At 36.1% G+C, this 27,081-nt stretch overlaps 3 protein-coding genes and 1 pseudogene across 3 annotated transcripts; all 4 read left to right on the top strand.

The window, feature by feature from the left end:
• The first annotated feature begins 1,603 nt into the window (after positions 1 to 1,603).
• LOC103116479 (olfactory receptor 4P4-like) lies at positions 1,604 to 2,518 on the top strand. Its single transcript, XM_007526376.2, has one exon. The coding sequence runs from the start codon at positions 1,604 to 1,606 to the stop codon at positions 2,516 to 2,518; it is 915 nt and encodes a 304-aa protein (XP_007526438.2).
• A 9,331-nt stretch (positions 2,519 to 11,849) lies between these two features.
• On the top strand, positions 11,850 to 12,764 carry LOC103116478 (olfactory receptor 4P4-like). The gene has a single exon (XM_007526375.2). It carries the CDS (start codon positions 11,850 to 11,852, stop codon positions 12,762 to 12,764), a length of 915 nt encoding a protein of 304 aa, XP_007526437.1.
• An 8,615-nt stretch (positions 12,765 to 21,379) lies between these two features.
• Positions 21,380 to 22,312, top strand: LOC103116477 (olfactory receptor 4P4-like). The gene has a single exon (XM_007526373.1). The coding sequence runs from the start codon at positions 21,380 to 21,382 to the stop codon at positions 22,310 to 22,312; it is 933 nt and encodes a 310-aa protein (XP_007526435.1).
• A 441-nt stretch (positions 22,313 to 22,753) lies between these two features.
• LOC103116534 (olfactory receptor 4P4-like) lies at positions 22,754 to 23,584 on the top strand (annotated as a pseudogene).
• The last annotated feature ends 3,497 nt before the right edge of the window (positions 23,585 to 27,081 follow it).

Raw genomic sequence — 27,081 nt, 5'->3', positions numbered from 1 at the left:
GAAGACAGAGGGGGAGAGAAAGACAAGACACCTGCAGACCTGCTTCACCGCCTGTGAAGTGACTCCCCTGCAGGTGGGGAACCGGGGGCTTGAACCGAGATCCTTATGCTGGTCATTACGCTTTGCACCACGTGCGCTTAACCTGCTGTGCTACCGCCCGACTCCCAGCAGGATGTTTTAAACAAGTGATAAGCAACAATTATCATAAAGGAGAATATTAATCAATGAACCAAGAATTATTACTAAACTGTATTTAAGTACTGCTCATTATTGAATATTATTAGTCTGTTTTGTTCATTTAATTAAAAAATAGAAGTATACTACCATATGACATTATGACATTTATAGCAGAAACTGTTGAGATTTTTTCTTCGTGATGAAATTGTAGTTTAACAGCAACTGAAAGTTGAAGTAGTTTATCATAAAATAGGAATAGTTTGGAAAAATTAAATAATCAAAAATGACCTTACAGATACAGGTTTGGAATTTATGAATCAATATATTAGATGACATCTAATTAATTAGACTATAAAATCATTCTCTTGTTGTTCTTTCAATCCCATAACAAAATATAGACAGAGAGAAACAAAGAAGAGATAGACATTGAGAGAATCACAGCATCACTCCACCATTTATAAAGCATTCTCTAAACAAGTTGTGCCCATGTTGTTTCAGGGATGTAAGCCTGATCATGGTGGTGTGCAATTTACCAGGTGAGTTATATTCCAAACACTTCCCTCTGTACTTTTAAATTACCATATGGGGCAGACAGATACAATCATCACTTTGGCTCAGACTGAGGTAGAGGCTTATTATAGGATCTGTGCCCACCATAGGTGCTATTTCACTAGTACCAAAAGTGGGCCTCTTTATTCCACATGCTATTTCCCTTTGTATAAATGTTGTCTCGTAATTGAACAACAGATGCAAATCTGTTAATCTCTAATTCTGTATCAGTGAAACACAGAGCTGCGTGGTACAAAACCTCTTAGATGAATATATAGTGTCATCTGTATTGACATGCATTGTCTAAACTACATATAAAGCACAAAATTCTAGAACAAATCATGAACTATTAACAATTAATATTTTTAAAATAATATTTATATCTTTTTCACTTGTCATCAGAAATTTAGAAGTTAAATAAATGTTAAAATACGTATTTTCTTTTAAGTATATAATGTAAACAAGGGAAATGACATTTCCAATTATTTTCACTTTTTTCACATGAAAGTCTATATTTGTAGCATGATTTTCAATCATGATTTGCTTTTAAGGATGCTGAAAATATTTTTACCTTAAATATATAATTTTTCATGAGGAAAATACAATTAATCTTCAAAGAAATAAATTCAAGCAGGTATTAATTTTCAATTAATTTGAATTACTGAATATGCATTCCAAGATAAAATGAGGAAATTTTCCAATTATAAAAATTTCTAACTTTTACTGCAATGCATCAGTAAAAATGAATATTACTATTCAAAGTATATAATGTTTTGGAATTAACTTCATGTTATTAATTTATATTGGTCCATGGTTTTTTTGTGTGTGTTTCAGATATTTATCCCACATATTGATAATATATGCCAAGCTGAAATACATGGGGAGTCAGAGGAATGTCTCTGAATTCATTCTCCTTGGACTTTCTTATGACCAGAATATACAAATGTTTTGTTTTCTGCTCTTCTTACTCTGTTATGTTTCCTTGCTAGTAGGAAACGTTCTGATCCTTGTCTCCATTCGATGCAGCCGTCTCTTCCACCAACCAATGTACTATTTCCTTAGCCACTTGTCTTCCATGGACATTTGCTTTACATCCAGTGTTACACCCAAATTGATTGCTGATCTACTAGTGAGAAGAAAGACTATTTCCTACAGTTATTGCATGCTACAAGTCTTTACTATGCACTTCTTTGGAATGATTGAAGTCTTAATCCTTACAGTCATGGCCTTTGACCGCTATGTGGCCATCTGCAAACCCCTCCACTACATGGTAATCATGAACAGGACAAAGTGCAACCTCCTAGTCTTAGCTACCTGGGCAGGTGGGGCTCTCCATTCCTTCCCTCAATTTTCTATGATAATCCAGTTACCTTTCTGTGGTCCTAATGAGATCGACCACTACTTCTGTGATATTTTCCCTTTGTTAAAAGTTGCTTGTACTGACACCTACATCACTGGTGTCCTCCTGCTGGTGAATTCGGGCTTGGTTACCTTAGTAACATTTATAGTCCTGTGTTTTTCTTATGTTGTTATATTATTCACTTTAAGACATCTTTCAGCTGAAGGAAGACGCAAAGCCCTCTCTACCTGTGGGTCGCACATTACTGTGATATTTTTATTTTTTGCTCCTTCAATTTTTGCCTATCTTAGACCTCCAACCACTTTCCCTGAGGATAAGATATTTGCACTCTTTTACACCATCGTTGCCCCCATGTTTAACCCCTTAATCTATACACTTAGAAATTCAGAGATGCAAAATGCCATGAAAAAGGTCTGGTTTCAAACATCATAGCTATCTACACACACATACACACATGCATTTGCGCACACACACACAGTCACGGACACACACACACAGGTGCGCGCGCGCGCACACACACACACACACACACACACACATATATATTCTATACACAGAATAAAAGACCTGGTAACTATCATACAGATTATGTGTTCCACTGGTATTATTTGGTGAATGATGTAAAAAGGAACTTATAATTACTAATACATTCCTAATTCTACCATACAAATATATATTTGAAATTTAGGAATGTTTTTGTTGAGTGCTTGAGATAGTATGAGTAACTATCTTGGGGAGTACAATTTAGAAAATCCCTTATGTCCTACTCATGACTACAGAATGTAAGCTCAGATATAGAGGGATGCAGAGGTCACATAGGTTCCTAAGCTGAATATGGGCCCCAGATCACATCAAATCGATGGGGTTTACAGTCAACTATATTTATACCCCTTTCCCTTATTAGGGAGCTATTCTCTTGCCTGATCCAGCTTTCTGGTCTTTTTTCCAGCCATGGCATCATCTCCCCAGACAATAACTTGGATCCACCTGTATATCAGATTTCAGGCTCAGGGAAAAGGAAAAAAAAAAAACTAGTATAGCCACAGGCCCTTTGGAATATAACTAAAATATGACTACTAGCTATCTACAAAACGGAGGACCCACCCCCAACTCTTCATCTTCACTATTCCAGCCTTAGGTCCATGATTGGTCAACAATGTATTGGGCTTTGTATGTTAACTCTCTTTTCAACCACCAGGTTCCAGATGTTAGCATGATGCCAACCAGACTTCCCTGGACAGACAACCCCACCCATGTGTCCTGGAGCTTCGCTTCCCCAGAGCCCTTCCCCTGTAGTGAAAGAGAAAGACAGGCTGGGAGTATGGAACGACCTGTCAATGCCCATGTTCAGCAGGGAAGCAATTACAGAAGCCAGACCTTCCACCTTCTGCATCCCACAATGACCTTGGGTCCATATTCCCAGAGGGTTAAAGAATAGGAAAGCTATTTGGGGAGGGGATAGGATACAGAGTTCTGGTGGTGGGAATTGTGTGGAGTTGTTCCCCTTTATCCTATAGTTTATCAGTGTTTCCTTTTGATAAATAAAAAATTTTTAAAAAGAAAGAAAACCGCGTATAAACAGTAGTGAATTTTGATGCGAGACAATTCTAGCGGCAACCATAGTAACAAACTCATGTTTGTCTGAGTTATAATGAAATATTCAGTATTATAAAGGGATGAATCACTGATTATAATACTATTTTAATTTTCACCCAACCTCCACCCTATCCCTGCAAGTGGGGACCTGTCACTTGAACCCAGAAGCTTGTGCATGGTAAAATGTGCTCAACAGGTATGCCACAACCCAGCCCCACAATATGTCAATCTATGCTAGTCAATAATATCTTTACCTAAGTTAGTTCAGGTTATATTTAGAAACTAACTACACTTAAGAATTTGTACAATATCACACACCATCGTGCTCAAGGATCCTGGTTCAAGCCCCTAGTCCCTTCCTGCAAGGGGGAAGCTTGAAAGGTGATGAAGCAGGTCTGTAGGTATCTCTCTGTATTTCTTTCTCTTTATCTCTGTCTCCCTGTTCCTCTCAATTTCTGGCTGTCTCAATCCAATAATAAATTAATTTAATTTTTAAAAATAACACAAGAATATGGTCAATATAATGTGACTTGAGGTGATTATTATAATTTAACTTTATTGGCTTATCTTTGAAAAAATGTCAACTGGCAGATAGAATAAAGTCAGTTACACTCTCTTGGATACACTCATTGCTCTTAGTCATGCAGATGTTTGGAAGAAGCAGCAATCACAAAATGGAAGGTAAAGTTTTAGTGAAATATTCACTAGCTTTTTTTTCCCTAGAACATTTCCTATTATCAGCAGAAAATAGAAGTTAAAGGTGAAAGCAAATATAATAAAAACAATGTGACACCTATTTTGAAAATATTTCACACTGGCAAATTTTCTTTGATAGGATTATAAGGAACAGTAATTATAAAACAGTAAACAAACGTTTCCTTGAAGGGCCAAGCAGTGTGTTCAGCAGCACACATGTGATCAACGACAAGTTCAAGGCACTGCTTCCCACCTGTGGGGGTGGGGGGAGGCTTCATGTATGGTGAAGTAGGGCTGTAGATGTCTCTCTTTCTCTTTTCTTCTCTATCTCACTTTCCCCTCTCAATTTCTCTTTGTCCTATAAAATAATTTTTTTTGAAGACCCCACCAATGTGTCCTGGAGCTCAGCTTCCCCAGAGACACACCCCACTAGGGAAAGAGAGAGGCAGACTGGGAGTATGGACCGACCTGTCAACACCCATGTTCAGCGAGGAAGCAATTACAAAAGCCAGACCTTCCATCTTCTGCACCCCACAATGACCTCGGGTCCATACTCCCAGAGGGTTAAAGAATAGGAAAGCTATCAGGAGATGGTATGGGATACGGAGTTCTGGTGGTGGGAACTGTGTGGAGTTGCACCCCTCTTATCCAATGGTTTTGTTAATGTCTCCTTTTGTAAATAAAGAAAAAAAGAATATTCAGATGCAGCATAGACTTTTTAAAGAGCAGAGGACATAGTTTTCTCTGAAGTTCAAGATTATAGATGTAGGTTTTATTTTGTTTTGTTTCATATTACCTTCAGGTAGTATATACAAAGACAAGGATATGTTTGTATTTTACAGTATGATTGATCTTGTGCTAAATTCTGTCTTCATCATAAGAAACAAAGATGTGAACATTGCTGTGCAGTTGCTGGGGAGATGGCTCAGGGAGTAAAGCTTGGAATTCCCATGCACAAGAACCCCAAATTCAATCCCAGTATTATATATGCGAGATATATTATTTCTCTTGAAATAAATAGAATAAATACTCTTTTGGATGTTACACAGATAATGTATTTAGTTATGAACAGGAGTAGATGCACAGTCCAGTTAGAGTGTGGGTTTAACTCAAAGCCATAAAAAAAGTAAATCTGTTCTGCACAATTTTCTGGTCTATTGTGGGAGTTGGTGCAGACAGGCACAAATTTTCATGGGAAGAAAGGAACAAAAATTGGCCTGTAGGGGAGAAACAATTTCAGATGCTGGTTTCTGTGACAAAAACACAATAAACCATGCAACTGGTGCCTGCAGGCCTGGGTAGATGAGGAGAGAGGTGATTGTTTGCTTATTTACTGTGTCTTAAAGAGAGTAGGGAACCAGCTAAGGTGTTCTGCATGCCTCCAGACAATGTAGTTCAGGTGTTTAGGGTTTAACATTGCCTGAATGTTAATGTTAAGTAATGTTAAGTAATGTTTACTTACAAGAGGACTCTGAATGGCCCAACTGGAGCTAACCAATTAAGGCTGATTGGATCTTCTCTCAGAAGAGTCACTCTAAGTTTTTGCTAGAGTTATAGTAGAAATTGAAATATGATGAAATTAAAAATAGATTTTTATTATGATTTTATTTATTCCTTTGAGATGACTATCTTTATATTGAATGAATGAATGAATGAATGAATGAATAAATGAATGAATGAATGAATGAATGAATGAATGAATGAATGAATGAATGAATTTTGCCACCAGGGTTATCCTTCAGTTAGTGCCTACACATGGACTTCACCACACCCGATGGCCTTTTTTCTTAGAGCATAAAAGATTGAGAAGGGTAGATTAAGGAGGATGAAGGAAAGGGAGAGAGAGAGGCAGAGACAGACAGACAGAGAGAGAGATGGAGAGAGAGAAAGAAGAAAGAGATTCCAACACTGACTCTGCCTCTGCTGAAACTTTCACCCAGAATATGGCAACCACTTCACTCCTGTGGAAACTTTTGTTTGTGTTTGTTTTTTAACTTTTGTTCCTTGGTAATTTAATAGGGTAAAAAAGTTGTTTGTTTAATTTCATTTTATTTCTTTTCAGCAATGTTAATCCTATGCTATAAGTACCAGATACCAGTGATAATATTATAAGTCAGTGATTCTTATTAATATGTCTACTCTATATTCTTAAGATCTTGATAATGGTCTCCATTTGGACTGTAAGTTCATCTCTTGTCTCTCTTGACCTATCTCACCTGATACCATGAAACTTCATATGATTCCAGGTTACATCCGTTTCCTCATGTCTTCAAAAGATGGAAGAACACAGTGCAGTCAAAGTTTTCTCAGCTGTTTTTGAGTACACATTCTGGGCCTCTAGGGAAATAATGCCTGAGGCAAACTTAGGCAAAGTTGGAAAGTAAACAGGCAGGGGAATGAGGGACAGAACCATGGACAGTGGTGTAGCAATATTTGGCCAAGACACCTCTGAGACTATAATTATTTACAGTATTCAAAGGCCTATTGATTTCTACATTGTTGCTAAAGTTTATATTCTGTTCTTCTGAGTAGAATCTTATTGGTGTAAGTATAAAATGAGATGAGTGCTGGGACCTAAATATATGAGATTCCTTTTGCAGGAATTTTTAAAATATATTTTGTTTAGTGAGCTAGTTTTCAAATATTGTATTGGCAATAAAGACTTACAGCCACCTGTTCAAAGTCATATACTTTTGGGATGATAGATTTCTTGCATCTGTGATATTTCAGTGACAATCTGAACTTTAGCTATTTATGGGTTTAACATTCCGAGATTTCCAAAATGTCCAGAAAATTTATCTGGATTGCTATGCTGTAATCTAAATTTTAAATCCCTAGTTTTGATACAGAAGATAATTTGGTAATGTGGTTATTTCATTTCTATGCTCATTCTTAAATGCATTCTCTAATGTTTCTATTAGGAAACACCATTTTTGTAGCTATAAGTTCTCTGAATATAAACTTTCCTATTTTAAAAAAAAATCTGCCATTCTCAAATTGACTAATTTCATCTGAGATAAATAAGGTAAGTTGGTTCCATGCTACATTCTTATGCTTGAAGAAGAAATTGTACATGAGACCAGGCATAATATAGATGTAATAGCTATTAATATTACTATAATAATTTAATCAATGGAATGTTCATTTTATTCAGCATCTACAGAAATATAAAATAACTACTTCATTTATTTTTATGCAAAATATAATCAAGTTAGTGTTCAGTGATTCCCTAAGCAGAGCTGGCAACTATAAATCCATTTCATTGTGTTCACTAATAGGTAGCTGGAATTAGGATTTACTTTATCATAGTTATTAAAACTATGATGTCATATTTTTGTTTATTTTCATTATTTTTCCATGAAATTGTTATATATATATATATATATATATATATATATATATATATATATATGCATGTAATTTCTATAAAACATCACTAATCACACAAAGGGATAAGACTGACTGTAAAAATGAAAATAATTTTTGTTAGTGATTTACAAGATTATAAGAGAACAGGGTATAGTTCCAAACTATATCCACTATCAAAGTCTCCTGCCCTCCCATAACCTATCCAAGGATAACCACCATAGTCTTCTTTTTTTTCCAAAGTTTTAGAGACAGGTTGGCTACTTTTCTTTTTGTAAGTTCGTATATTTCAGATTTCTATATTCCACTTATGAATGAAAGTTCCCAGTGGTTGTTAGAAAATAACTGTTTTGAATTCCACATATCAATGAGGTATTTCATATTTATTTGTATATTCATCATTATACTTATGAATCACGTAACGATATCTTGACAGTATATGAGAAGAAACAGACTTGAACCATAAGTAATTAAACTAGTCAGTTTGTTTAACTTCCTTATTTATCTTTCTACAATACTATATTGGCATGGTTCTAAACAGTTGCTTATTGGTTTGTGATATTATTTCTCAATTGTAGCTTTGACACTTCACATTTTACACAGATATGTTCACTATCCCTTTGATCATTTTTTTTTCTTATTTTGGATAAAGAAACTGAAAGAGAAAACGGGGCTAGATAGATAGATTGAAAGAGAGAAATAGAGACAGAAAGAGAAAGAGACAGAGAAGAGAGCTGCAGAACTGTTTCACCACTTGTGAAGCTCCCCCCACCCCATGCAGCTGGGGACAAGGGACTTGAACCCAAATCCATCTGCACTGTGATGTCTGTGATCAACCAAGTGCACTACCACCCACACCTGATCCAAATGTCTAATAGAAATAATTCTCCTCAATTTGAAAGTTCTTTATGTCTTTCGTTTCAGCCAGCATCACTGATCAGATGCCAATTTTCCTTGAGTTACAGAATATTTTAAGAGAACACAAGCAACATTCAGAGTTCTCCAATATACAATTTGATAAAAACTGACAGTTATTTCTAATACTTCAAAATAGAATGTGTGTTTACATGAAGTACTGCATATCTGCTTACAAAAATAGGATATTTATTCCAATAGCCCATCATCTTGCATTTTCTCTTCCACTCAAATAAGGATTGAAAATAACATTTACATATCTATCTTCCATGTCACCTTTCTGCAGTCTCTCTTCTCTCTCAAACATGTAACCTCAGATACACTGGGAGTATAATGTATCTGCCCTTTAATGCTCACAATGTATCACTTTCCAATCCTGAGAAATTACTGCTTCTTTTTATATCAGGCTCACTTCTAATATATATATATATATATATATATATATATATATATATATATATATATATATATATATTGGATCAGTCATACTACTTTTGTCTTTTATTGTTCTCAGTTACTTACATCATAATCTTTTTAAATCACATTGTTTTAGGTAAATAAATGTATATATATTTGAAACAGCTAAACTCTTCATTCACCTCTTTATCAAAGAACTGGTTTCTATTGCCAGGGGTAGAAAAGCTATCAATGTTATCCACTTGTCTAAAACTTTTCAATGCTATTTGGTTAAGACTAGCCAGTGAGCACGTATTATAAGTAATTATTCTCAAAACAGAGTAAAAATAAAATAAAAGTGACCCTTTATGATGTCATAATTTTGGATCATAAAAATTAAATTGATGTCATACTGTATACTATCTTTTTATGGACCTAGCTATCAACAGTGTGGCATTTATAATAATCATTTGGGTATCAAACTTATAGATAACACTGTTGAGAATCAATAGCACTGATGGTTTCTAGAAAACTTTGCCTCAAAAACAAACCATTTCCTAGTTGACATCTAGGGTTCAGATGTGACTATAACATCAAATCCAGATTCAGGTTATAAAGTGTACCATAGCGTGCAATTCTACTGATGTCAGATAATTTCTCATCAATATATTTAACACATTTTCATTGCTTTATTGTCTTTAGTTTTCCAAATGACTTGACTGTGGAAATAACAGTATAGAAGACAGATGTTGATACATGAACACAATTGAGGAGTATCTATTTTTAATTGAAACAGCTCAGCTGACAATATGAAATGTTAGTACTGTTGATACTATTCTTGATAATATGATGACATAAATAACAAATGTCCAAGTATATACTGAGTGATGCGTACAAACTTGTAATTTCTAGGGGCCTGGTGGTGGTGCACCTGGTTGAATGCATGTGTTGCAATGTGCAAGGAAACTGGTTTGAGCCTGGTCCTCACCTGCAGGTGGAAAGTTTTGTGAGTGGTGAAGCAGTGCTGCAGGTATCAATCTTCCTCTCTGTTGCCTCCTTCCTTCTCAATTTCTGGCTGTCTATATCCAATAAATAAATAAAGATAATTAAAAAGTTGTCATTCCTCACAAGATTACTCATCATGCAAAAAAGGTAGAAAATTTATATTTATTGATTTATTGTTGAAACAGCAACATAAGAGTGTTATCTGACCAAAATGTTGCCTCTTGCACCATCTTATTATATCAAGAATTTGTTTAGACTATGTGAAAAATGCATGAATTTTAGCAAAAACTATGACATTTAATTCCAACATATATTGGAAATTTTATAATTTGATCTATTCTTTGGTGAGTATTGTCATTAACTTTATGGCCCTCCTATGATTTTAATGTTTTAAATATGAAATTCATCAACTTGCTGATTATTGCAATTCAGTCGATTGTTGACTTTGTTTTCCTTTGTAGTATTTTTACTCTCTGAATGTTTTATAATATAGGATAGATTACTTTGTCTTAGTATAGCCCATTGGCAATGTTCACTCACATAATGCACTCACATTAAGTTCAGGCTTGTACATATGAGCACAATTGTACTTCTTGAAGACAATATTCCTAAAAAATCAGAATTTTAAACTGTGGTAGAAAAGGGAATATCGATCATAGTCATGCACATTGGAAAATATGCACAAAAGGCTTTTATATTAGATAATGTTTAAAAATATCTATTATCTAATAATCATCAGTGATGAATTAATTCTTAAGATATCTAAACTAACTCTTTTAAAATATTTTAATTTTATTTATTTTGGATAGAAAGAAGTTCAGAGGGAAGGAGGAGATAGGGAGAGAGAGGGAAAAAAAGAGAGAGAGATACCTACAACACTGCTTCACCACTCATGAAGCTTCACCCCTGCAGTTGTGGACTGGGGACTGAACCTGTGTATTTGAACACTGTAATGTGTACACTCAACCAGATGTGCCAATGCCTGCTCCTTTTATTAAACTGTTTAATATAAGTACTGTTTTTTAAAGAATTCCTTTATTGGGTGGGGGTAGATAGCATAATGGTTATGCAAAGAGACCCTCATGCCTAAGGCTCCAAAGTCCCAGGTTCAATCCACTGTACCACCATAAACCAGAGTTGAGCAGTGCTCTGGTTAAAAAAAAAAAAATCCTTTATTCATGAATAATATAGTAGGAGGGAGAGAGGGAGAGGGAGAGAGAGAAAGAGGGAGAGATAGAACCAGACATCACTTTGGTACATGTGCTGCCTGGATTGAACTCAGGACCTCATGCTTGAGAGTCTGATGCTTTATCCACTATTGCGTATCATTATTGGTAAAATATATAGCTATTCACATTTAAGTTTCTGAGGCATAGATTTGTACAAAAATAAATAGTTGAACTTAAATAAAGAAATGCAATTAGGGGTCAGGCAGTAGTGGACTGGGGTAAGTGTACATGGCTTAAGGATGGGCATAAGGTTCAAGCGCCGGCTCCCCACCTGCAGAAGAGTTGCTTCACAAGCTGTGAAGCAGGTCTGCAGGTGTCTATCTTTCTCTCCCCTGCTCTGTCTTCCCCACCTCTCTCAATTTCTCTCTGTCATATCCAACAACAATGACAAGGACAGCAATAACAACAATGGCAAAAAAAATGAGTTTTACATCCATTGTGATCTATTTTGTTAAATTTTATGTTATCTTAATAATAGGATAATTCTTTTGGAAAATTCATAAAATGTACTCTTTCTTCCAGATAAATAACTTACAGATGTAAGCATACAGAAAAAGCAAATGGCAACTCAAAGAAACATCTCAGAATTCATTCTTCTAGGACTCTCGTATGACAAGAACATACAAATGTTTTGCTTCTTGCTCTTCTTATTCTGTTACGTTGCCTTGCTGGTGGGGAATGTTGTGATCCTCATCTCCATTCGATGTAGTCCTCTTTTGGACCAACCAATGTACTACTTCCTCAGTCACTTATCCTCCATGGACATCTGCTATACCTCTAGTGTCACACCCAAATTAATTGGTGACCTGTTGGTAGAAAGAAAGACCATTTCTTATGGAAGCTGCATGTTTCAAGTCTTTGCCATGCACTTCTTTGGCAGTATTGAAGTCTTCATCCTGACTGCCATGGCCTTTGATCGCTATGTGGCCATCTGCAAACCCCTCCACTACATGGTGATCATGAACAGGACAAAGTGCAACCTCCTAGTCTTAGCTACCTGGGCAGGTGGGGCTCTCCATTCCTTCCCTCAATTTTCTATGATAATCCAGTTACCTTTCTGTGGTCCTAATGAGATCGACCACTACTTCTGTGATATTTTCCCTTTGTTAAAAGTTGCTTGTACTGACACCTACATCACTGGTGTCCTCCTGCTGGTGAATTCGGGCTTGGTTACCTTAGTAACATTTATAGTCCTGTGTTTTTCTTATGTTGTTATATTATTCACTTTAAGACATCTTTCAGCTGAAGGAAGACGCAAAGCCCTCTCTACCTGTGGGTCGCACATTACTGTGATATTTTTATTTTTTGCTCCTTCAATTTTTGCCTATCTTAGACCTCCAACCACTTTCCCTGAGGATAAGATATTTGCACTCTTTTACACCATCGTTGCCCCCATGTTTAACCCCTTAATCTATACACTTAGAAATTCAGAGATGCAAAATGCCATGAAAAAGGTCTGGTTTCAAACATCATAGCTAAACATACCAACATTCCTACATACATATTTTCTACACATAGTCTCAAAGACCTTGAAACTATCTCACAGATTATGAAGAATGACATAGAAAGGAATTTATAATTACTAGTACATTTCTAATTCTACCATACAAATATATATTTGAAATTTAGTTAGATTTTTGGGGGGGTTTGAGAAAGTGTGAAGATTGTTACATATGCAAAGTAATCGTGGGTAGCACAGCTAGGAAAATGCTTTAGGAGCAATGCATTTTGATGCAAAAGAGAAAATTCTAGTGACAATTTTAGTAACAAACTCAGGTTTGTCTGAGTTATGGTGAAATATTCTTCATTGTAAAGTAATAAGTCACTGATTATAGTACTATTTTAATTTATTTTGTTCCCTATAAATGGGCATGTGTGATTGGATCCCAGAAGCTTGAACACAATAATATGCACTCAACTGCTATGCTACCACCTAGCCTCACATTAATTCAATATATAAAAGATTTTACTTAATGAGCTCAATTTTTATTTAGAAATTTTTTTAATGTGGGAATGTGTGCTATGTAATATGATTTAAGGCTTTACGGGTTTGTACTTGGAAAAAATGTAAACTGTAATAAAAACTATGTGACACCTATGTTGGCAATGTTGGATATTGGCAAGTCATCTTTTTGACTGTTATGAGGGTAAGTCATTTGAGAAGCATTTCCCTGATGAGCTGAGAATTTGCACTCAGGGCAAACATGTTACCAATTATAAGGATGTGGGTTCAAGTCTGCCTCCCAATACAGGGGGAGGTTTCAAAAACAACAAATCAGGGCTGCAGTTATTTCTCTTTATCTTCCACTTCCTTTCTCCTGCTCCTCTCTCAATATCTTGCTGTCCAGTAAGAAAGAAAAGAAAGAAAGGAAAAGAAAAGAAAAGAAGAGAAAAGTCTACAAGAGTCATCCTAAGGACACTGAGCCCCAATGACAGCCCTGGTGGCAAAAAGAAGAAAGAAAGAAATGAAAGGAAAGAAGGGAGGGGGGGAGGGAGGAAGGAAAAGAAAGGGTGAGAGAATGATTGATTTGGGGGAAACCTAAAAAAAAATAGGGAACTATTTTGCATTTCTACATAATGCAAAAGGTTTTGTCACTGATTAGCTTAGGTATGGGTTCTTCACATGAAATTAGTAAAAATAAATAAATACCCAGACATAGAATACAGTCTATAAAGAGTAGGAGAGCATAGTTTTCTCTAAAGTTTTCGTGTAGTAATTATAGTTTGATTTGTTTCACTATATTTTGTATATATTACTTGCAGATAGTTAGTACAAAGATAAGGAGATGTTTGTATTTTACAATAGGTTTGGCCCAGTGCTGAATCTTTTTTTCATCTTAAGAAGCAAAGAAGTGAACATTGTTATGCCAGTTTCTGGGGATATGGCTCAGTGAGTTTAGTGTATAAGTTGTATTTCCATTCCCAAAGCCCCAGATTCAATCTCCAGCAATTTATATGGGAGAGGAGTTGATGCACTGTCCAGTAAGAGTGTGGGTTTAACTTAGAGAAAAATAAAAACAACTCTAGGCTGCAAAAATAATTTTCTGTCTTATTTTGGCTCATATTTTTCCACTTTGGGGAAAAAAAAAATCAAGGTAACAATTGAACTATGGGGAGTAGAGAGGGGCGGTGGGGGTATTAAAATTCCAGTTGTTGTTTTGTGGAAGAAAAACACAATGAATGGTGAAGGGAGAGGTGGTTGCTTGTTTATTTACTGTGTCTTAAAGAAAGTAATCAGCTGAGGTGCTCAGCATGCCTCCAAACAATGAAATTCAGGTCTTTAGTGTTTAACATTGTCTGGATTTGTTCATTACTCAAGGACTCTGTGACTGGCCCAACTGGAGCTAACCAATTAAGGCTGACTGGATCCTCTCTCAGAAGTATCACCCTGAGCTTCCGCTAGAGTTATAGTAGAAATGGAAATTTAAAGAGATTAAAAGTAGATTTTTTTACTATGGTTTCATTTATTCCTCTGAGATGGTTGCTATTATTTATTTATTTACTTTGCATCCAGGGTTATCCTGGGGGTTGATGTTTGCACCAATATTCTTGGTGGTCTTTTTCCCTTTTTTCTTGGATAAGAGATAGAAAAACGATAGAGAGAAGGGGAGGGAAGGTGGAAGAGAAGCAGAGAGCCAGCGATAGATAGATGAAAGATAGATAGATAGATAGATAGATAGATAGATAGATAGATAGATAGATAGATGAAAGATAGATAGATAGATAGATAGATAGATGATAGATAGATAGATAGATAGATGATAGATAGATAGATGATAGATAGATGATAGATAGATAGATAGATAGATGATAGATAGATGATAGATAGATAGATAGATAGATAGATAGATGATAGATAGATAGATAGATGATAGATAGATAGATGATAGACAGATAGATAGATAGATGATAGATAGATAGATAATAGATAGATGATAGATAGATAGATAGATAGATAGATAGATAGATAGATAGATAGATAGATAGATGTCTTCCCTGTAGATGGGGACCTAGGACTTGAACCCATGTCTTTATGCGTGGTAATATTTTCTCATTACTGAGTGTGCGACCACTCAAGCCCAATTTTCTCTGCTCTGAATAATGGCATGACTGACTCTGACCCTTCTCTCTCATTCTGTACCTAACTTCTGCTTCAGTGTGACATTTGTGACTTGACACCACTCATGGTTGTACCCTAGCATGTAGGGAAGTTTCAAAATTGTGCTGGTTCTCTCTTTGGTGATATGTCCCTCTACCTGAAATTTTAAAAATAATGAAAGAGTTAAACAAGGAGTAGTGGAATCACACATGGAATCCAAAGTACTAGAAAGATAAAACAAATTGCCACTATTCTGTTAATAAGAACACAAAAGTTTATAGAGTTTCAAGAACGAGTTCAAATATCTAGTATACAACAAAAGCAAAAACATAGTAATTTATATGTTTGATGCTTGCCTCCAGTTTGGAAAGGTTTTATGAGCTCTGGGTTAAATTTGCAAAATTTAGTTAGTTCAAGATTGCTGAGCTTTTCAGGTCTGGAGAGAGGTATTAAACTTAGAAAAGCCAAATTCTATTTATTTATTTATTTATTATTAGATAGAGGTATAAATCAATTGAGAGGGGAAGGGGAGATAGAGAGGGAAAGATACAGAAATACCTACAGACCGACATCACCAATCGTGAAGCTTTTCACCGGCAAGTGGGGAACCAGGGGCTTGAACCTGGGTTCTTGTGCACTTTACTGTGTGCGTTTAACCAGGTACACCACTATATGGCCCCCAAAGCCAAATTTTTACTTCCACTGCTTCCTGGATGTTTGAGTTATTTACTTATTTATTTATTTATTTATTTATTTATATCTCTATAACCTTCTGTGTTTATATTAGATAATGGAGGTAAAATGGTGGACAAGATAAAAAAATCAAATGTAAGTAATGAATGCATTGTACACAGAGTACTTCCTGTGACTTTTTTTTATCTTGTTCCCTGGAGAAAGTAATGTTTGTTCTATTATTTTTTTTCTCTATTTTTTCCAGAAATGTTGATCTTTTGCTACAAGTGCCACATACCAATGATAATACTGCAAGCCACTAATTTTACTAATGTGCCTATATACTTGTGATCTTGATAATGGTTTCCATTTGGACTGTAAGTTTCACTCCTGTCTCTCTTAGCCTCTCACATCACTCTCACATCTCATATGATTCCAGGTGACATGAGTTTCCTTATGTCTTCAAAAGATGGAAGAACACAGTGCAAACTTCTCAGCTGTTTTGAGTACACATTCTGGGCCTCTAGGGAAATAATGCCTGAGGCAAACTTAGGCAAAGTTGGAAAGTAAACAGGCAGGGGAATGAGGGACAGAATCATGGACAGTGGTGTAGCAATATTTGGCCAAGACACCTCTGAGACTATAATTATTTACAGTATTCAAAGGCCTATTGATTTCTACATTGTTGCTAAAGTTTATATTCTGTTCTTCTGAGTAGAATCTTATTGGTGTAAGCATAAAATGAGATGAGTGCTAGGACCTAATTATATGAAATTCCTTTCGTAAGAATTTTAAAATATATTTTTGTTTAGTGAGCTAATACTCAGATGTTATATTAGAAATCAAAATTTATAATCTATCGTCCAAATTCATACTGATGCACTTCTTGCATCTGTGATACCTTTAGAGGCATTTTAAGGTCAGCTGCCTTGTAAATGTTGATAAACTTGAAAGTCTAAGATTTCCAAAATATTCCAGAAAATTCATCTAGATTACTGTTTTGTAATCTCTGCATTTTATGCCTACAGAAGACAATTTGGTAAAGTGAGTATTTAATTTCTATGTTCATTTTTGTTTATTTTTATTATTTTTTTCATTTAACTTGATTGCATATATGTATATGTAATTTTTTCTGAAACAAAACTAATGAAATAAAAGGAAAATTCTGACTACAAAAAGATAATTTTTTTTTACTAATGATTTACAAGATTATAAGGTAGCCGAGGTATTGTTCCACACCACCAAATTTCCCTGCCCTCCAACTCTTTTCCAGGTACAACCATCACAGTTTTCTTTCTCTAAGCTCTTAGGGAAAAGTTGGCTACTTTTTTTTTTTTTTTTTTGTAAATTCATGGTTTCAGTTCTCTTTATTTGACTTATGAGTGAAATCATTCAGTAGGTGTCAGAAAATTAATGTTTTGAACTCCATATGTCACTGAGGTTTTTCTTACTGTGCATTCATTATTATATTTCTGAACTATTAGTAAGTAATGATATCTTGATGAAACATAGGCAGAGATTGAGACTTACTCAGTTAATGATTATACTAGTCATTTTATTTAACTCTCTTTAGTGTCTAAACCTCACTGTGTTGTCGTGGTTCCAAACAGTTGCGTATTGCTTGTGCTATAGTCACCATGTATTGATTGTAGCTTTGAAACTTCAGATTTTACATTGATGTGTTCAATATCCCTATTATCCTAATATTTTAGTAAAGATAATTCCTCCTGAATTTGCATTTCCCTTATTCCTTTAGTTTCGCCAGTGACACTGATTATATGCCATTTTTTTTCTCAATTACAAAATGGCATTTTAAGGGAGCACAGGCAACATTCAGGGAACAGCAATATACAATTTTATAATACTAAGAGTTGTGTCTAATATTTCAAAATGAAAGCAGGCTAGAATGTATGCTTATCTGAAGTAATTCATATCTGTTTACTTGCATAAAAAATGTAGGTATCCAGTAACCTGTCATCCTGCATATTCTTTTTCACTCAGCTGACTACTGAAAATAAAATTTGCATAACTATCTTCCAAGACACCCTTCTGCAATCTCTCTTATCTCTCAAACAAGAAATGTAATCCCAGATATACTAGGAGTATACAGTATCTATCTTCAGTTGCTCACAGTGTAAAGCTTTCTAATACTTACAAATTACGGGTTCTTTTCTTTTTTATTTTTATCTGTCTCACTTCTATTTCAAATATCTATTTGGATTAGTCGTACAGTTTATGTCTCATACTGTTGTACTGTTCACAGATTACTTATAGGTTAAATCATTTAAGTCATATTGCTTTATGTAAACATGTTTAAACTTGTCAACACATCTGCTTCATTACCGAAGATACATTATCTGTTGCCAAAAATAGAAAAAGGTCTGGCCAGGTGGTAGTGCACTAAGTTAAGGATACATATTACCATGAACGAGGACCTAGATTTGAGCACCAGATTCCCACCTACAGTGGAGGGAGCTTTACAAGTGGTGAAGCAGATCTTTAGGTGTCTGTCTTTCTCTGTCCCTCTCTATCTACCCTCCCTTTTAATTTCTCTCTGTCCTATCAAATATAATATAAAGGAGAAGGAAAAGAAAAAAAGAAAATGACCACCGAGAGCAGTGGATTTGGGCACTGAGTCTCAGTGATAACCCTGGTGGCAAAAACAAAAAGAATAAAAAGAAAAACATTAAAGAAAAAAAGTTCAGTGATCCATATTTGTTTAATTTTTTTCAAAGCTCTCTAGTTAATACTAAATAGTAAACATATATTATATATAATTATTCTCAAAAAAGTAGAAATAAATTTAAAATGACCCCCTGAAAAGTTATAATTTTGTTTTCTTTTTTTTTAAGAAAGATTTTATTTATTTAAGACAAGAGGGAAAGAGAAATAACCAGACATCACCCTGATACATGTGCTGCCAGGGATTGAATTCAGGACCTCATGCTTGAGAGTCCACTGCCCCAGCCACTAAGCCCTGAGCACAAAAGTTATAATTTTGAATAGTAAAAAAATTTGAATTTATCTTATGAAGTATGCTCCATTTTTAAGTGTGTTGCTATTAACAGTCTGCTATTAAGAGTAAACTAGGGATAAACATTGCATTACTGATTTTGAGAATCAATAGTGCTGATAGTTTCTTTTTTAAATTTTTATTTATTTATTTATTTATTTATTTTCCCTTTTGTTGCCCTTGTTGTTTAACATTGTTGTGGTAATTGATGTCATTGTTGTTGGATAGGACAGAGAGAAATGGAGAGAGAAGGAGAAGACAGAGAGAGGGAAGGGGGAGAGAAAGAGAGACACCTGCAGACCTGCTTCACCGCCTGTGAAGAGACTCCCCTGCAGGTGGGGAGCCGGGGGCTCGAACCGGGATCCTTACATCGGTCCTTGTGCTTTGCGCCACATGCACTTAACCTGCTGCGCCACCGCCCGAGTTTCTATATAACTTTGCTACAGAGCAATCCATTTTTTTTAAACATTTTTGTTTTATTTATTATTGGTTAGAGACAGAGATATTGAGAGGGGAGGAGGAGATAGAGAGGGAGAGAAACAGAGAGACACCTGTAGCACTGCTTTACCACTCTGAAGTTTTCCCCCTGCAGGTGGGGACCAAGGACTTGAAACTGGGTCTTTGTGCACTGTAATGTGAGAACTTAACAAGTTTGCCATTTTCATTTTTTATTGGATGTTAATGGTTTACAGTACAGTCTTTACACATAGGTACATAGGAGACAATCCGCTCCAATGTCTCTTTCTGCCCTTCCATAGAGTCCTTTGCTTTTGTGTGATTCACCACACCCAGAGTTTTTCTCATAGACACCTGGAGTCCAGGTTGACTATCACATCAAATCCAGATTAAGGTCATGAAGTATACCACAGTTTGCCGATCCAGTGGTGTCAGATAACACCTCATCAATAAGTAAAGTAACTTCTGCATTCACATTCCTTTATCCTTAACTCATTTTCATGATTATCTTTTTTTTTTAATTCAGATCACCTTATTGGGGAAATAGTAGTTAACAGGACAGATGTTGACACATGGGTACAACTGAGGATTCCTTATTTTCTGCTGGAGCAGCTGACAATAGGAAATGCTAGTGCTCTTGATATGGTTCTTGACATACAATGAAGTTAAACCACAGAATCAGAAGCACACATTCAGTAAAGTTGTCACTTCCTTGCAAGTTTACTTGTCGTGTAAGAAAATTGCAAATCTGTGAATATTCATCAGTCTCTTACTGTAATGATAACCAGTGAATGTTATTTGACCAAACAGTTGCTTCTTGAACCGTCTTATGGGGCGGGGTGGTGGCGCACCTGGTTGAGTGCATATATTACAATGCACAATGACACGGGTTTGAGCCCCCAGTCCCCACAGACAGGGGAAAAGCTTTGCAAATGATGAAGCAGAGTTGTAGGTATCTCTCTGCTTCTCCCATTCTCTATCTCTCCCTTCCCTCTCAATTGCTGTATGTCTTTATCCAATTAAAAATAAAGATAATAAAAAATTAAATCTTATTATGTTGACAAGTTTCTTGAAAATGTATAAACATTCTAGTAAAAACCGTGACATACTCAGGAATCCAATATTCACTGGAAATTTTATAATGTTATCTGTCCTTTAATGTTTACTGTCTTGAACTAACTGTGTGGGAAGCATATACTCTTATTGTTTCAAAAATGAAATAAATCAATTTGTTAGTTACAACAATTTAAGTCAACTGCTCGCATTTTTTATTACAGTAATATTTTTCAATATTTCAAGGCTTTATAATATAGTATGAATTACTTTGGTTTGGGATAACTCATTGTCAATGTTTGGCTACACAATAAACTCAAATTAAGCACTCAGGCTTATACAGATGAGCACCAATGTACTTCTTGGGGGGGTTACTCCTTAAAAATCACAATTTTACACAAATGATGGTAGAAAAAGAATGTGGACCATATGTAGTAGGAACACACATTTGAAAATACATACAAATGGCACTTAAACTATTCAATTTTTAAGTGTTCTTTGTTATCTAACTAATATGATTGGGGGTATTTTTTAATTCTCAAAATAACATTGAACTGTTTCAGATCATTATTGGGAACAAATACATACTTAATATTATTTACATAGATTTATACAACAATAAAAAATGAGCAATATAAATAGAGAGATATAATTGAAAAGAGTCTTCCATTCATATCAATCTTCCTTGTTAAATTGTGTGTCATATTAATAAAAGGGTAAAATTTTAAAAATTCATCAAATTTATTATTTCTTTCTTTCTGATAAAACTTACAGGTGTAAGCACATAGAAAAAGCAAATGGCAACTCAAAGAAACATCTCAGAATTCATTCTTCTAGGACTCTCGTATGACAAGAACATACAAATGTTTTGCTTCTTGCTCTTCTTATTCTGTTACGTTGCCTTGCTGGTGGGGAATGTTGTGATCCTCATCTCCATTCGATGTAGTCCTCTTTTGGACCAACCAATGTACTACTTCCTCAGTCACTTATCCTCCATGGACATCTGCTATACCTCTAGTGTCACACCCAAATTAATTGGTGACCTGTTGGTAGAAAGAAAGACCATTTCTTATGGAAGCTGCATGTTTCAAGTCTTTGCCATGCACTTCTTTGGCAGTATTGAAGTCTTCATCCTGACTGCCATGGCCTTTGATCGCTATGTGGCCATCTGCAAACCCCTCCACTACATGGTGATCATGAACAAGACAAAGTGCAACCTCCTAGTCTTAGCTACCTGGGCAGGTGGGGCTCTCCATTCTTTCCCTCAATTATCTATGACAATTGGGTTGCCTTTTTGTGGACCTAATGAGATCGATCACTACTTCTGTGATATTTTTCCTTTGTTAAAAGTTGCCTGTACTGATACTTACATAACTGGTGTTCTTGTGGTTGCTAATTCAGGTATGGTTGCTTTAGTTACTTTTGTTGTCTTATTTGTTTCTTATGTCATCATTTTATTAACTCTGAGAAATCAGTCAGTAGAGGGGAGACGCAAAGCCCTGTCTACCTGTGGGTCACACATCACTGTGGTTATCTTATTTTTTGGACCTTCAATCTTTGGATACCTGAGACCTCCTACAACTTTCCCTGAGGATAAAGTGTTTGCACTATTTTATACGATCATCGCTCCTATGTTCAACCCTTTAATCTATACTCTGAGAAATACAGAGATGAAAAATGCTATGAGAAAAGTTTGGTGTCAAACATTTTCAAAGGAAGAGCATAATTAATTTGAGGATTCTGACTGTTTAACCTCTCATAAAAATAATTTGATGTTATTTAAAAAGCCAAGACGTAGTTCATAGCTTTCATCATCTATAACTCTTTCAAAGGAAACAAGAGAGATTAGAGTAAAAAAAAAAAGATAAGTTAACAAATATGCACAAATTATTACTAAAATTAATTTGAAACTTCACTGAGTTTGTATAGTATTAAGATGGTACATGTGGGGTTATCTTCAAGTATAAAATATCAGGTCCAAAACAAATAAAAACAACACTACAGTAGTCAAGGAATTATGAAGGGAAGTGATTTTTTTTTATGTACAATCATTTTAAATACTCTGTACTAATGGGCCTGTTACTTAGTGATACACATTGTGTGTTTGTGAAGTAGTTAAAACCTAAACTTCAAACAGTGGCCTGGGTTATGGAGCAGTGTTTGAAGGTAGGATGAACTTGTTTGGTGTTTTAGTCACTGGCATCATATATACCAGAAAGATGTTCTGCTATGTTTTGCTATGTTGCTCTGTTGGTTAGAAACCTCCTGATTCTCATCTCTATTTAATTCAGTCCTCTTGTAGACCAATCAATGTATTATTTTCTCAATCATGTTTCCTACATGGACATCAACCATACCTCTAGTGTGACACCCAGATTAATTGCTGACCTGCTCATGGAAAGAAAGACCATTTCTTTGGTGGCTGTATGACACAGGTATTGACCACATACTTCTCCAGAGATATCAAGATCTTCATTCTGTCCACCATGGCCTATGATCGCTATGTGGCCATCTGCAAACCTCTCCACTATATGCTCATCATGAACAGGACAAGATGAAACCTCCTACTTTTAGCTTCCTTGACTGGTGGGGTCATCCATGCTTCCTTCTACTCACTACAGCAGTAGGTCTACCCTTCTGTGGACCTGATGAAATTGGTCATTATTTCTGTGATGTATTACTTTACCAATTCAGGTTTGATTGCCTTAGTTACTTTTATTGTTGTATCCATTTCTTACATAATCATTCTATTCACATTAAGAAATCAACCAGCTGAGAGAAGACACAAAGCTCTCTTCAGCTGTGGGTCACATACCACAGTGGCCATCTTGTTTTTTGCACCTTCAATCTTTGTCTATCTTTGATCACTCACTACTGACCCTGAGGATAAAGTCTTTGCTTTGTTTTACACCATCATAGTGCCTATGTTCAACACTTTAAACTATACTCTGAGAAATACAGAAATGAAAAATGCTATGAGAAAATTTTGGTGTCAAACATAATTTTCAGCTGAAGCACACAATTCATTCAAAGATGCTTATGCTTAAGCAACTTTAAAAAAAAAGTCTTGATTTGAGTTATAAGCAGAGAAATATACTACAGGTATTATAGCTCATAACCATGTTGAATGATATAAAGAGACCTTTGGATTAGAAATCTAAGCTAGTAAAAACTGCACTTTTTTTTTTAAATAAGAGTACTGCTTAGTTGTAGCTTGCAGATACAAGGATTGTAACTTGGACTTTAGAGCCTCAGGCAGGAGAGTTTCTTTATGAATAAACATTATGCTATCTCTCCCTGACCTAAAAAATACTAACTTTACATATCAATAATGAAAGAGTTCCTCTAAAATTTTAAAATATATGAAAAGCCTTGTTTTTGTTTGCTTGTTTGCACATTTGATAAGGTAGAAACAAAGATGTCTTGAAAAACAAAGTAAAGTCAGGAGACAACTTCCAGGGAAGGATGCACGTGTTGCTGTTTGAGCAGTTATGGTGCAAACTCCTGCACTATAGGAATACATAAGGATTTTATAAATATATTTATATATGTGTATATATATATATATGTTATATAAATGCAATGTAAGAGTTGCTAGCATTTGTTAGAACTGTACAAGAATACATCAAAAGTCAAAATAATGATGAAGAAGATAGAGTTAAATAGAATTGTCAGGAGGGAGAGTAATTGGTTAAAATATTAAGCAGTTTGTTTTGCTTTGGTTTTGTTGCCTCCTGGGTTATTATGGAGCTAGGTGCTGGCACTACAGATCTGCTCCTGGCGGCTATTTTTTTTTCCTTTTTTATTCAATAAGAGAGAAATTGAGAGGTGAGAGGGAGATAGAGAGTGAGAAAGAGAGAAATAGAGAGATAGAGAGGGAGAAAGAAAGAAAAGTAAACACCTGCAGATCCGTTTAACTGCTTGTGAAGCGACCCTCCTGCAGGTGGGGTGTGGGGAACTGGAACCAGAATCCTTATGCAGGTCCTTGTACTTAGCACTATGTGTGCTTAACAGGGTGCGCCACCGCCCAGCCCCTAAGTGGTTATTAATGAAGAAAAAAAAAACATCACTATATTTGAATGACTTTAGGCACATTATATAACCTTCATTTGGCTCAGTCAAGTAGAACCTTCACAAAATTAAATTACAATTCAAACAACTAAACAATGGATTCGCTTTTTTAAAAAGCTATTTATATTTGGTTTATAAGTTTCAAACTCCAGGCCTCATACTTAAAGAATGCTCACTCTCTCACTGAGCTATGTTCCTGGTTAAGAAATTGTTTTGAAAAGTGGTTAGTTTATTTTCATTATTGTACTTCAAAAACATGAAATTTTATGTGGAATGTTAAATTAGAAATCAAAAGTCTTGTTTTAGAAATGTTGGTTTTATAACGATAATTTCTGATTCATATCTAAGCAAATTCATTGCAATTTCAGTTTCCTGTAAAACCGATTTTTCATAGAAATTACTTAGTACTTCTTTAATTTATCTTTCCCAGAGCACTGTTCAGCTCTGGGTTTGAGCGGTATAGGGCACTGAACCTGGAACTTTGGAACTGTAACCATGAGTTGCTCTTTTTTCTTTTTCTTTTTTTGTATGACCATTATGCTGTCTCCCTCACCCTCACTTAGTATTTCTTGTAGTTGTCAAGCTTTCTGGAGTTGAAATATAATTGGCATGTAGCTGTATCTGTTTCAGATGCACAACATAGCAATTTAAAATAGGTGCATACTGTGAAGTGATTCCCACAATAAATCTAGTTAAAACAAATCACCACCACAATTACATGTTTTTATTGTGTTGAGAAAACTTTAGATTTATTATCTTTGCAAACGTAAAATGCCACGCTATTAACTATAATGTCTGTAGTTACTATGTGTAGGTCACATACATGGTGGTGGTGGGAGTGGTGTGCATACAATCCTCACAGGGAGAAAAATTGCACCAGTGTATCAATAACTGTCTTGTAAACCATTATTTGTCCAATAAAGCAAAATTTTTAAAAAAGTGTATCTTCAAATAACTATGACTTTGCACAAGAGTAACCCTTTAAACAATACTAACCAGTAACCAAAAGGAGAAAGATGAGTACCAGAGGTTCTCACTCACAGGTGGAGAGACAGGAGGAAAGTTAGGGAAAACACAAGGTGTAACTTGGATTATGTGTGGTGTACTGCATCAGTTCATCTACGCCGATGACATCTGCTGTGCAACTCAGGCATCCAAGTTCGACATCCTCGAGGAAACACTCACGAAAGACATGTCCCTGATATCTGATGACTGTAAAAAATGGTGACTAATCCCTAACACTGCAAAAACGGTATCATCTGTTTTCCATCTACACCACGCCTCGGCCTCGCGTGAGCTGAATGTGCAGCTTGGCGATACGAGAATCCGGCATGAAGCCCGGCCAGTCTATCTTGGTGTTACTCTCAATTGCACCCTGTCATTTCAGGAACATCTCATAAAACTGCAGCAAAGGCGGGCGCAAGGAATCACATCATTGCAAGACTGGCCAGCTCCTCATGGGGCGCGAGCGCTTCCACACTACGATCATCCTCTCTGGCATTATGCTATTCCACTGCAGAATACTGTGCCCCAGTATGGTTCCGTAGCCCCCATGTCCACTTGGTCGATTCCAAATTATATTCCTCCATGAGGATCATTTCTGGAACCATCCGTTCCACCCCGGTTCCATGGCTGCCAGTTCTTAGCAACATCGCCCCGCCAGATATTCATCGGGATGTGGCATCATCTAAGTTCATTTCCCATGTCTACGCTCGACCGGACCTGCCAATATACGCGGATATCTTCGCCCACCCTGTCCAATGCTTGACGTCTCGTCACCCAATCTGGTCCCCTACGCCTACACTGAACTTCTCTGTTCCAGACTCTTGGAAACAGAGTTGGCAGTCAGCTGAGGTCAAGAACAAACACCTCATCACAGACCCCTGCAAGCGTCAACCCGGCTTTGACCTAGCACGTTATGATTGGGCCCTCCTCAATCGCTATCGAACAGGCCATGGCCGGTGCGCCGCTATGTTCCATTGCTGGGGAGCCAGAGACGACCCGAACTGCCCCTGCGGCTCCAGACAGACTATGACCCACATAGTCAACGACTGCCACCTCTCCAGATTCAAAGGAGGTCTCGAAACTTTACATCAGGCTCAACCTGACGCTGTTGACTGGCTACGGAAGAAGGGCAAACGCTAGAAGAAGAAACTGCATCAAAGCAGAGTTCCGGAGAGGAGGGAAGATGTGAGGGGGTGAAGAGGGAATTGGGTTCCTGATGCATCATGAAGAGGACAAACCGAAGTTGGGGCTGAGAATGTTTGCCAGACATTCTCATCATGGGAAGATGAGAAATTTACCTGCCAGGAGCCAGGTGGTAGGGCACCAGGTTAAGAGCACATAAGCACAAGGATCCATACAAGGACCCAGGTTCGAGTCCCTGGCCCCCGACCTGCATGGAGTTCACTTCACAGGAGATGAAGCA

The sequence above is a fragment of the Erinaceus europaeus genome, chromosome 17 (assembly GCF_950295315.1).
Source record: "Erinaceus europaeus chromosome 17, mEriEur2.1, whole genome shotgun sequence".
NCBI lineage: Eukaryota > Metazoa > Chordata > Mammalia > Eulipotyphla > Erinaceidae > Erinaceus > Erinaceus europaeus.
This window is presented reverse-complemented; position numbering and strand designations above follow the sequence as displayed.

Coding starts and splice junctions, on each gene's coding strand:
- LOC103116479 (XM_007526376.2), top strand. CDS start 1,604: ATGGGGAGTCAGAGGAATGTCTCTGAATTCATTCTCCTTGGACTTTCT.
- LOC103116478 (XM_007526375.2), top strand. CDS start 11,850: ATGGCAACTCAAAGAAACATCTCAGAATTCATTCTTCTAGGACTCTCG.
- LOC103116477 (XM_007526373.1), top strand. CDS start 21,380: ATGGCAACTCAAAGAAACATCTCAGAATTCATTCTTCTAGGACTCTCG.